This window comes from Colossoma macropomum, unplaced genomic scaffold (assembly GCF_904425465.1).
Source record: "Colossoma macropomum unplaced genomic scaffold, Colossoma_macropomum, whole genome shotgun sequence".
NCBI lineage: Eukaryota > Metazoa > Chordata > Actinopteri > Characiformes > Serrasalmidae > Colossoma > Colossoma macropomum.
Window position 1 is genome coordinate 28,000,413 of NW_023494789.1, and position 12,038 is coordinate 28,012,450.

Genomic DNA, 12,038 nt, shown 5'->3' on the forward strand with positions numbered 1-12,038 from the left:
TTCATCTCTCTGCTTGCTCTTTTATTTGTCTTTTTCTTCCTCCGTCTCCTTTTTTCTACCCTCATGTCTGAGTGAGTCAGCTTAGTGACGTTGCTTTAGACCCGCACAAATGATGAGTGAAAGAAACCACTTGACGTCTGCTGCGATGTGGCGAAAGGATGAAAATGAGGACAGCATGCACTGACGGGATCTGGGAGAGCTGTTCAGGAAGCTGCGGAAGAATCTCATTGTGGATTTTGGTTGGAGTGACTAAGCGGGGGGCATTTAATCAAGGGAAATGAGAGACAGGGAAGAGAAGAAAAAGAGGAAGAGATGATTAGTGAATAATACCAGGCTTTAGTAAAAGTTGTTTGATCCTTGAGGGAGTTCCTCAGAGACTGTGAGGCACTAAAAGAAGTCTCCCTCCATTTACTGCCTTCTCACCAGGTGCCCCACGTTCACCCCTCTGTCAGAGAGCTCTCTGTTACTGAAACAGTGGAGGCAAATTAGAACACATGACATGAGCTTGAAAGCAGTAGTTTGGGGAAAAATCTCATTTGTACAGTTAGCCTAGAGACTGTCAGTAGTGAATGTTTGGTATCTGACGTTCAGATGCTTGCTTTCTGTGGATTGGAGGTAGCTAACAAGTAACTGAAGCATTTATTTCACCAGTTAGCATCATGCAAACCGCATACCTAAATCATCACATTCTTGCCTAAAACCATGTCAGGTTGTTAAGTAATCAGAAAGAGACTTGCTTATATGGATTCAGACTCTGTGTGACATACTGTTATTTGTGAACATGGGGGAAGGTACAAACAAATTTTAAGCTTCTAGATGGCTGCTGCGACTATTTTTAGCTATGCAAAATACTTTTTTCCATTTTTATAGAGAAGTTTGTCATAAAATAAGTAAGTCTATTTAAGATAACAGCATTATGCTATGAGACAAACGTGTAATGATATACACATGCAAGCTGCGTCATGCTAATTGGTTGGTTTAAGCTATTGTTATCTGTAAAAATGGACAAAACTTGTCATATGAATATTTGCTATTTTATATACAATAAGCTTTACAGCATAGATTTAAGTTTCATGAACAAGATACCAAAATTATTTTTAGATATTTAATTCGATATTTTAAGTTGGGAACAACAAGTTATTGCATAAAAAGTTTAAATTATTTATAGTATTTTTTTCTTTCAGTTTATCTGCCTCTTTATCACAACTCAAATAAGACATTCCGGATATTCATTCATTTATCATAACTTCATTCTTGCTCATATACAGTGTTCGCAGACATTTTAGAACCATACATATATACCAGAGGTCTTCAGACCTTGAATCCAGTTTCCAGTCCTGCATTTTGTAATCACTAGTAGTGAAAATGACTTGTTGATGTAACTGATTGGCCACCTAGCATCCTACCTACCAGTGAGAGCAAAATCCAGGACCACAAACTGGATTAAAGGTCCAGATTTGATGACCCCCCATATACACTATACAGCTTTGTTCATCATGCTGGATGTATCTAATTTCACTTGGCTTCCTGCTAATTATTCAGAATGTTATTCGTAGTTTAGAATACTTTTATACAGTTATCTGCATAATGATTGGACTTGAACCTGAAACCTGAATTTCAAACATTTGAATGATAATTCCATGCTTTTGAATGGTAGTGCATGTTGAATAACTAAAAAACAGTAGTCACTGCTGAAGTCTGAATTTGCTGTGTGCTTCTGTTCATTTTTATCTGTAATTGTTACTGCAAGAAAGTTGCTCAGAGCAAATAATTGCAGCTGGCTCTCTGAGACTCTTAGATCCATAATTAGCAAATCCGAGCAAGCCGCAGGAGCGCTTGGCAGCGAAGTGATTTATGCTTTTGAAAGTTTAAAGTGCAAAAAAAATGGAGCAGTGCGTTACAGAAGAGAACAGCAGCAGGTGAGGGGAGATGGGCTACAGTTAAGATGCAGATGCAAAAAATGACAGCGAGTAAGTGTTCTGCACATATGCATGCACATTAACCCTTTACTCACTTCCTGCACAGATGGAACAACAAGTTCCCCAGTTGAGTCACAGGGCCTTGCCATAGACCAGCTTTGTGTGTGTGTGTTTGTAGTACCTTGGGACTTTGTCATAGTAACACATGCTTTTTCATGTATGAGCTTGTTTGCTTTAGGGCATGAACTTTTATGTGCTTATTATTTTAGTTGTTTTATCTTGGTGTGAGAGCAGGTATTTGGATGTGTTTATTTTTTGTATGTTGCTAAAGGTTACAGTATTGGATTGGCAGAGCAGCATGCTGTTTTCTCTCTTTCTGTGTTAGACCTTGGTGCCAGAACTCCAGCAGAGATGTTTTTTAGTGTCAGCAGGAGACCCCCCCCGCTTCACCAGCTCTGTGTGAACACTGCACTGTAACCCTATTCAAACAGCTGAAGTTTCATAACACAAACAGAAATAAGCTGTGTATCATCATATGGTCTGTTCAGTACCAAACCTTCAGCGGCGCAGCTGTTTTGAGACATCATGCTGTAATCCTCTGTGCTTCTCGTTTACCTGATTGGATCTGCCAGGGTGTAGGCACGTCCTCATTTGAAGGGAAAAACAAAACAAGCTGCATGGGTGTATGACTGTGGGCTAAACCCAATTACACAAACATTACATGTGAAAGAAAACAAGCCATGTGATACTCGGTCCGAATCTGATAACCATCTGAACGTAGTCCGTGTTTATCTGATCTCAACTTAAGCAAGACCTAGAAAAAAAATTTCCATCATACTGTTCTTAGCAATCAAACATCTTTGTGTCATTGGCGTCGGCAAACTGTTAAAAAGCCTGTGTAACATTTTGTCCATGATCCAGTAGGTTTAAATGTTTTTCTTAGTCATGAGACAAAAAGGGGCTTTTTCATTTCTACAGTACTGTGCAAAAGTCAGACCATCTTTCACTTCATTTCCAATCAAAACAACCATGAAATATAAGTTCACTTTCAGTGTTTATACCTGAGGACATTAAGAAGGGCAAAGCCAAAGAAAAATCATGAAACAGGAGTTTCCAAAACTGGAGTTAAAAAAAAAAATCATAGAGAAAATGGCTCTCCTAACATCTGTATAAGAACTGGTAGACCACCAAAACCATCAGATAAACGGTATTTGAAGCTTTTGTCTTTGAGAGAGGAGAAAATCAAACTGCACTCTCGCTTCAGATCTGAGAAATCTATAGGCGTTTGTCTGTTCTTTCACTTTGAGAAGACGACTCGATGCATTAGGTGTGAAAGGATGTGTAGCTGTCAAGAAGCCATTACTAAGAAAAGGAAATAGACAAAGAAGAAGATTTGTGCTATAACACCAACATCTGACTTGTGAAGGTTTTATAGATTGTTGAGTTTTAATTTGTAGTAGGGATTGTGAGAAGCAGAAAATGTAAACCAATTTGTAAGACTGAACTTTGGAGTTGTGGAAAATATCCTGCGGATTTCTTTAAAAAACTGACAGCAAGTCTCCAGAAAAAAATGGAAAGTGTAATAAAGACAAAGGGTCAAAACATTTAAATACTGAAAAATTTATATTATTGTAAGCTTTTGATTTCTGTTTTTTCCCTGCACTGAACAATGACTAACTTGTACTTCTTGTTACTAGTTTGACTAGAAATTACATAAATGAAGAATGGTGCCTGACTTTTGCACAGTACTGTTTAAAATGTCCTGGAAATTCATTATTTGTACTTTTTGAAACCTAAACCATAGAGCACCTTCATTAGACACTCTGTACGCCCCCTTTGGTAACACTCTCTACTGCAGCAAGGCCCACCTTTTATTTGAAAAGCACAGCCGCAAAACATGCTTAGGTTGTGGTTTTTTTCAGTGGTGGTGCTAGTGTGGCTGTTGCACTGAATTCATGCTGAGTGATGTTATCATGTGAAGTGATGCTTATCTTAAATGAGAGTTCTGTTCTGGCACAAGACTTTGTCTCGACACATTTGTTGAAGCATATGTTTTAAGCACTACTGTTTTTGGATCTGTGACGCACATGGATCCTGCTAAATCTAAGCATTTAATACATGTAAACATTTGTGACTAAATCACTGTACAGATCATCTGTAATTCACTATATTTTTTTATTAATATTGAATTGCCAGTGGACCCTAGTGTTTCAACAAGAGTTATTTATTGGGGTTGAAATTTTCATATCTAAAACGTTTGGGCCTCATTCAGATTAAGAAAAAAATTAAGAAGAAATTTCTTCTTGAAACCCACTTACACAGTTTTTATGAAGATTCTGACATTCACCAGTGTTTTCTTATTTGGGATTTGTTCTTAGGTAAGAACAGAATCTACACACTCAAGAGCACAAAGGCACAAACAGTTCTGTGGTTATGAACACATCAAGAATCTGATGTAGACATTTTCTTAAGACTTTTCTCAAGAATAAATTTAAGGGAAAAAAAAAACTTTAGATTGATGTTGGTGTATGAGGCCCATTGTCTGCAGTGCTCAGTGTTTTAATTGGATTGTAGGTACATTATCAGTGTCAGTCCTTCCAGCAATAAAAACAAGAGATGGCTTTATTTAAGCAAAGAGTGCATTTGAATGGCTTTAGCAGAGCAGTACAACAGCTGTGCTGTGCTGTGCTGAGGCAAGCACAGGCCAGGAGATCAGCTTGTGCACTTTTAATAACCGTGATAGCCTTAGTAAGCAGCCACTACATTAAGCGGGCTTAAGCCTCTGATTGTGTTGCTGACATGTATTTGTGTTGGAGGACAGGGAGGCTCTGGGTTTAATGAAAGGCCTTTAGCATTATAATCATATTAAGGACTGTTGGAAGTGAACTGGAGAAGGCAGACGTTATGTGGAGTGTTCATTTGAGATTCATACAAGTCTGCTGGTAAGTGGAGATTTCAGGACTGTCTGTCTCATGACAAAAACAATCCAGGAAAAAAGCAATTAAAAGTAATGAATTTATTCCCTGCCAAATTAAAAAAAATATATATTTAAGTCATGCCTGTTATGCAGTTCTGCTCAGAGAAAAACATTGAGCAGCCATTTTTATCTGAGGATGTGAATATGAGCTAATAAAATATGCAGAGTAGCACTAGTCTTTATTTGATGTTTATAAAGCTGTTTATTAGTCTTAGCACCTTCACAGCTTGCAGTAAAGTCACAGTGCTGTACGTCCATACACAATTTATGTATTAGCTAGAGAAGATTTTGACGTCACAAAAACAAAAAATTTACATGCATCTGCCTATTCAGCCCACAGCAGTTTAGCCCTGTCTATTCATACTGAAGTTATAACCAGTGTACAGAACAGCCAATCAAAACAGGGCTCGTTTACATATCAGTCTTAAAGTTACAGAAACAAAAACAGCCTATTTAATTGCAGTGGGTAAAGAGGGACTGGAAAGTGGTCTTGTAAAAATGACTTGTGGCTGTTTTTGGTACTTTTTTTAAAGTGAAAAATACACATCAACAGAAAACACTTCTGCATATTTTGAAGCACAATTACTGACTATTTGTTTAATTCAAGCACAGTGGGGAAAAAAATATGTGGGTAAAGTATTATTTTTTCAGTATATTAAACTCAGCAAATAAATAGAAACTGTCCAATACAATTTGCAGAGTAGTAAGTTTGTTCCATACAATTAATGAGGGTGTGTTAACTTATTTTCACTTAGAAAATCAATAAATATATCATTTGACTGGAGGTGCATACCACTGTATGTAGTATTTTTTTTTTCTTATTACAATAACATGATAATATTATACACTGACAGTGACAAATGGTTTGATATTTGTGATATTATTTTTTGTATTGGTACATGCCTAAATGAGGTGTGTGGGGAGCAAGGACAGCATTAAAATGTGCAGGCCAGGGTTGAGAACCACTGTTGTCAGAGTATACTTACTGTCCCATCAATCCCCTTCTGTTCTCCTGAACCCTAAGCACAGTTACCTGAAGCCCATCCTGACCCACAGTGGTCCTCCACTCACCACCACCTTACCAGCCTGCTGTGGCCCCCTGGCCCACTGCCTCACCAGCCCTCAGGCCTACGAGGTAAGAAACACACACACAGTGTAAATAAACAGTTTACAAATATTTATTTAGTACATGTGCACTGCATGTAGTAAGAGTACTGAAACACATACACTACTGTATTTGTGTGACTCTTGGTGGAAGGGAAAGAGTTAAACTATTTTTGGTCAGTTTTAGAACTTCAGGAAAATTCAGTCATGTTATACTTCATAGCATGTGACTGCCTAACACCAGTGGCTGAAACAGGTTGTTAAAATCAGTGTGCCTTGCATTTTCCACTACTGTGGAAGTGGAACTTCTGAAGGCAGAAGTTGAAGAAACTTCATGTGGGAGGTTTTTTTGTGTGTGTTTTGTTTTGATTAAACAAGCTGAAGGTTGGTGTGTGTTACAAGTGGCAAAACATTTTCATTGTCTGTAAAGGGGCTAGACAAAATTTCAGACTTTTTTGTACTCTTTCCCCAAATATTATGGTGAATTTGTGCAATAATTGTGGGTACATATGTAGCCGAACTCCAACAAATTTCATGTAACGTGGCATGCGATTGGTTCCTTATGTGACTCACAGAGCAGCGAAAAGAGAGAAGCACGAACATGGCCTGCTGACTAGTTTTAGTTTTCAAAGCTAGATGATTGCTATACCAGATGCTTTGTACTGGTAACACGCAAGCCTGTTCTCAATCCAAACTGTAATGCAGCTTATTATGACACACAGAATTAAAATCGATGAGTGAAGCTACAGAGTTTCTGACTGTATTAGAAAGGTTCTTTTTTGTCTCCCAGGGCTACTATCCTGTCCATATCCATACAAGAACTCAGTCTGCTTTGTTTGTATAGGCCTACATTGGCTCCCACCAACATAGCATTGACTTAGTGCCAGCTAACTAATCTTGGTTTGAAATTAGCCTACTCACTATTGTCCGAAGGAGCCCATTAATGAAAAAAAGTCTTTGAAAATGTAGAACTGAGTTTTCCAGCACAAAAGATTTTTAAAACTTTTTAAAACTTAAAAGAAAAATTGTTTATCCTATATGAAATTGATAAGCCTACCAGGCAGTTGTTAGACAGATCTAAAGGCACTGCACAGCTTATTGTGGTATTGAGCAACATCACGTAGCATCGCATACCAGATACAGAACAAAGCGCTGCAATACTACATAGAATGCATTGCAGTGAGAGCGCCAATAAACGTGAAGTTAAAAGCCATCAGTTTGCTACCTCTTCTCAAACTTGTGTCTCCAAGCTGAAAGACAGAAGTGAAAAAAGGACTAGGTTAGTAGTGTTAGCTGAGGTAACAGACCATTTGTCTGTTGAGCTAAAAGACTGACCGCCTTTGTTGGTGTAAATTTCAAGCTACATGTGCTTTACTATGGCTTTCTGTTTTGTTGATATGACTTTATTTATTGTAGTAATGGCGAAATGCTGAGGGGTGTGCTGAGACATGCTGAGAAATTAAACAGTGCTTTGAGTCACTAAACGCCAGCACTTACTGGCACGGAATGTTGGCGTGTGTACCTTAATTAAAAACCATGATTTTGGATTTTTGGATGTTGCGCGACATGATGTGGCACATCCTGTGTTTGGTGGCTTTAACAGTCTAATTGATCTATCCATGTTCAACCCATGAATGCGTTCTTTCATTCGAGCTGTTGCTAGGTTGGACAAGCTATACAGGATTTTGCCTGAAATCCTATTTAACCAAATGAATTTAGGTTAGAGTTTAGATTCTCTGAGTTATTAGTCTAAAGTCCAGTTTAAAATGCTATGCTTTTGCGTTAGACTGTGCTGATGTAGCTAATTGCTCAAGTTGGAAACAACAAATTTGCCATCATACTAATGTTATCTCAGCTATGTGACAAAAATCTACTCATGATCTATTCTAATAGTGTAACTTTCACATGCAGTAAATGTAATTTGATATGAACAGTGCACTTGTATAGTTGTATGCTACAATGTTTTATTAGGCAAAATGGAACTTCTGCCAATTTTCTGTAAAGCTTGACCAACTTCACGGCATTTGCTACGGAAGAACTCATTTGTGGGCTTAGCATAGTTCAGTCAGTTGGACAGGCACAACAATAGGCCTGTGTTTTCAGGAACACAAAGACCTAAAATGTGGATGATGCCTTCTCTTTAATAGGACATGATAAGAAGCTTATTCTAAAGATTTTTTAGGAAAATGTATTTGTTTTTATGTTGGTACTCATTTCAAGGTACTGGTACCAGTATGGAGGGGAAAAATGCACCATGCATTTAACACTGAGAAAGTGGAGTAAATGCTGAATAACTGGCTGGAATACTAAGATTAAAGCTTTTTCAGAAATTATTCAAATTCCTCCAGTGTCCTCACACTGCACTCTCGGCTCTCTGTTCTGAAGGAAGTGGCTCTTCGTGAGCTCCTCATTCTAAGGCTTCAGCCTCTATAGCTTGACTGCTGACATTATTGTGGCACTATGAAACTATGTTTGAAAAGGGGGAGAGAGGGCACAAAAGCGCCAGAGCTTTTAAACTGAAGGAAGACGCGCTCTGTATTCGTTTTTTTACAAAAGAGGCTTTCAGTAATAGCACTCTGATGAGCGTGGGCCTGCGAGCCATTCCGTTCCAATATCTCAAACACGGAGAACACTGCCATTCACTGTGCGGTCACAGTCTGATTCACTCTGGCAAATTCCCCTATTCATCTCAATGCTGATACTGTAGCTGGGGATGCTTGGCTGATTTCACAAATGTCTCACAGTCCTCCATTGTGCTGCTTTGGCACAATGAGCCAAATGTCCTACTGGGCCACATCCCCCCAGCCCTCTTGCCCCCATCCTCCTCTATTGTTAGAGAGGACAGAGCTCTGAGTGAATAAAAGCAAAGAAAAATGATTGTCACTACTCAAAATGTGACATGTAACATCTTCACCCTCACAGCTTCCCAGACATTAGAAACCTGTAGTTTCTGCAGGATCATTGTGTTCTTCTTGTTAATATCTTGTCAGCATTCGCTGAATCAAGCACTTTTTGCTGCGTCTCTAATTTATTTACGTCATTTTTTTTGAACGATCGCTTTCAGGGGAAAGTAAGCGACAACAAACGGAAAAAAAAAATTACAGAATTTTTCACTTACCCCATATGCAGTAGACCAGCCAAGACATCTGAAGATAGCTTCTTTAGTTTTGTGCTGAACCTACAAGGCTAATGTAGCTAACAAATTCAAATAATGGAAGCTTATATCCTACCAATTGCATGCATACGGCTTTGTTCAGGCAGACAGCTCGAATCCAGTTTTTTAGCATATCTGATTTGAGCAGGAGAGTTTGAGCAGAAGCTGATTTGAGCAGAAGAGGAAATCTGCATGTCAAAATCACCCAGTGACCTCAAACCACATCAAGTTGTCAAGTAATCTCGAATAGACTTGTTTATGTTGTTTCATATGTTGTGACATACTGTTTAAACTGGTTGTTTAAAAAAAACAAACAAAAAAATTAAAGTACTAAATAGTAGTAGCAGCAATTTTGAAGTATGCAATTTGCACAGTACCATTTAGTGGAGTATGAGCGTGCATTACTTCCTAGTTACATTGGCCTCAGAGCTGTGAAACTAAAGCGGCAATGTTCAGACACTAAATATGTCTTGGCTGACCAGCTACAGGCGTGTGCAAAAGTTTGGTCAAATAACATTTGGTAAAAAACAAACCATAAAATGTGGCCTGTGTGTATGGTATGGCGCAATTTCTAATGTATGTTTTATTTTTTTTTATTTGTTAAACACAAATAACTAGTTTAACTGAAATGCCATATTTAAATGTGTTCCCTGTTACTGTGTACGTTCGATTTTAATTAAAATATTGCTTTAAATCATAGCTCTATCCTCCATCCTCCTGTGTTGATTCCTCCAACCCCCTTTCTTTGTTCCTTCCCTAATAGCTTAAGTGAGACATGCTCCTTATTTGGTCATTATACTGTACAGGTTCTTGGCCCTGATACAGTGTCTGTGAAGGGTCAGCTGCAGCTACTTTTCAGTCTGATGCATTGTTTTGCCTAGAGAGCTCATTGCATGAGTGTTGACAGTGAACACATGAGGGTTGCTGCTCATTAGGGCTGTAAAAGTCAATTCAGCCCACAGCTTGATTGGATTGTCAATACTGTCTTCACAGTTGAATATTCTCACAAAATTTTGAACGAGATTAGAACGGAGAAAAAAAATTACTATAATCGTGTTGTTGCACAATTCACTTAAAGACACAATTTGCTGATTGTTTGTAAACATCTGTGTTCAAACAATGTAGTTACATTACATATCATAATCAGTAGAATGAATAATTTTCCATTTTCACATGTACACAGTGCACAATGTCATGTTTTTGCATTGCTGTATCACAGTGTTACAACGCACTGTTACACCCCCAACTGTTCATTCCAAATATCCTTCTGTTCTTCAATTTACTGCATGTCTTTAGTTGTTTTATCCAACCATAAGCTCTTCTTGTTCTTTCAAGTAGCATGGTTCATTAATTATCTGAATTGCTCTAAAGATTTTAAGAGAATCTGCATTTTATACTAGATGTTATGTAATAAGCTTTAGTTTGTTTCATCCCTCTTTACATGCAGTAATCCTTTCAGTGACATGCTGTACTTTTATCCCTCCAGCATTTGACCTGTCAAAATGGCTAACCAGAGCCTGGGACAGATCAGATCTACGATAGCAGCAGTGCTCCATAAATGTCCAGCTTAATCCCTAGAAGTCACTGTTATTGCTTGTGGTACCACAAGCATGTTGTATTATTTTTCAGCATAATGTATTATTTTTCATTTGTAGTAATTGAACAAAAATGGAGAAATTCTGTCAGAAATGCAACTTCTAAACTTTCAACACCATATTTTTATTAGTTATACAGTTTTGTTCGTTATACAGTCTTCAATACAGTCTTATTTTGCAAAACAGAAAAAAGGCACAATTGCAGACTGAACCTGTTCATACAAAATGTCTATCAAATGCACAGTACTTTGCAAAAATCAGAGACCGCCTTGTCATTTATCTAATTTCCAGTCATAGTGGCCATTGAGTACAGATTATTCCTTTATCAGCATCATGTATAAAAACAGTACTTAGTGTGTCCTTTGCCTTTATCACAGCTTTTATTCTTTTCAGAAATCTACAGGGATCTTTTTCCACACTCCAAAGTTTAATCTTAAAAGTTGGTTGCACTTGTAACACATGTAATATTCTGGAGGTCTGGGCTTTGTGGTAGTCAGTCTATTGTTCTGAGAACATAGGCAGCTTCTTTGTTTTACAAATGTTCTTTTTTGATGATTTTGTTTTCTTAGTAATGACTTCTTGACAGCTATCTTGACAGCTATCAACATCTTTTCATACCCATATAGTTGCTTTGTCTTCTCACAAGGGAAGGATAGACAGAACCACCTGTGTTTTTTTTTTTAGATCTGAAAGCAGAGTGGAACGTAATTTTCTCTTATTTCTCAAATATGAAAGGTTGAAGTACTCTGATGGTGGCTGTTTTGATGGTTTACCAGGTCTCTCTATATTTTAGTAATCGTTCAACTTTTTAGTTTTTTTAATCTGATTTATTATATACAATCTCCTTAGAAATATCCCATGAAAAATAAATAACTTGAACTTATTGACTCTTTTAAGTGAAAAGTTATAAATGAAGGATGGTCACTGACTTTTACACAGTACTGTAAATATAATTTGTAACTACCTGTGTGATTAATTATGTAATACTGCAATTACATTGCAATAGTACAACAAAACAACAAAAATAACGCTAAACCAAGGGTTAATCTGCTGTTAGAATGGCTGTCTGTAGCCCTGGCATGAAAGACATTTGTAGACAATAGGGACTTTCCCTTTCACTCAGAGATACACAGGTAGTTTAGTTTTTTTTTTTTTACGCACAAAGGTGTGTGTGTGTGTGTGTGTGTGGGTGTGGGTGTGGAGGTGTGTGTGGTTTTTTTTGTATTAAGACAATCTAAGTCTAGTTCCACTCTTTACTCTGTTCTTGTGTGTCTCCAGTGTCCCTCATG

At 37.7% G+C, this 12,038-nt stretch overlaps 1 protein-coding gene across 1 annotated transcript in view; it reads left to right on the top strand.

Moving 5' to 3' along the window:
- Positions 1-12,038, top strand: part of slc9a7 (solute carrier family 9 member 7) — a 60,530-nt gene that overhangs the window by 45,154 nt on the left and 3,338 nt on the right. Inside the window, exon 15 of the mRNA XM_036570719.1 lies at positions 5,926-6,031. Coding sequence (XP_036426612.1) covers positions 5,926-6,031 — 106 coding nt within the window. The remainder of the gene's footprint in view (positions 1-5,925; positions 6,032-12,038) is intronic.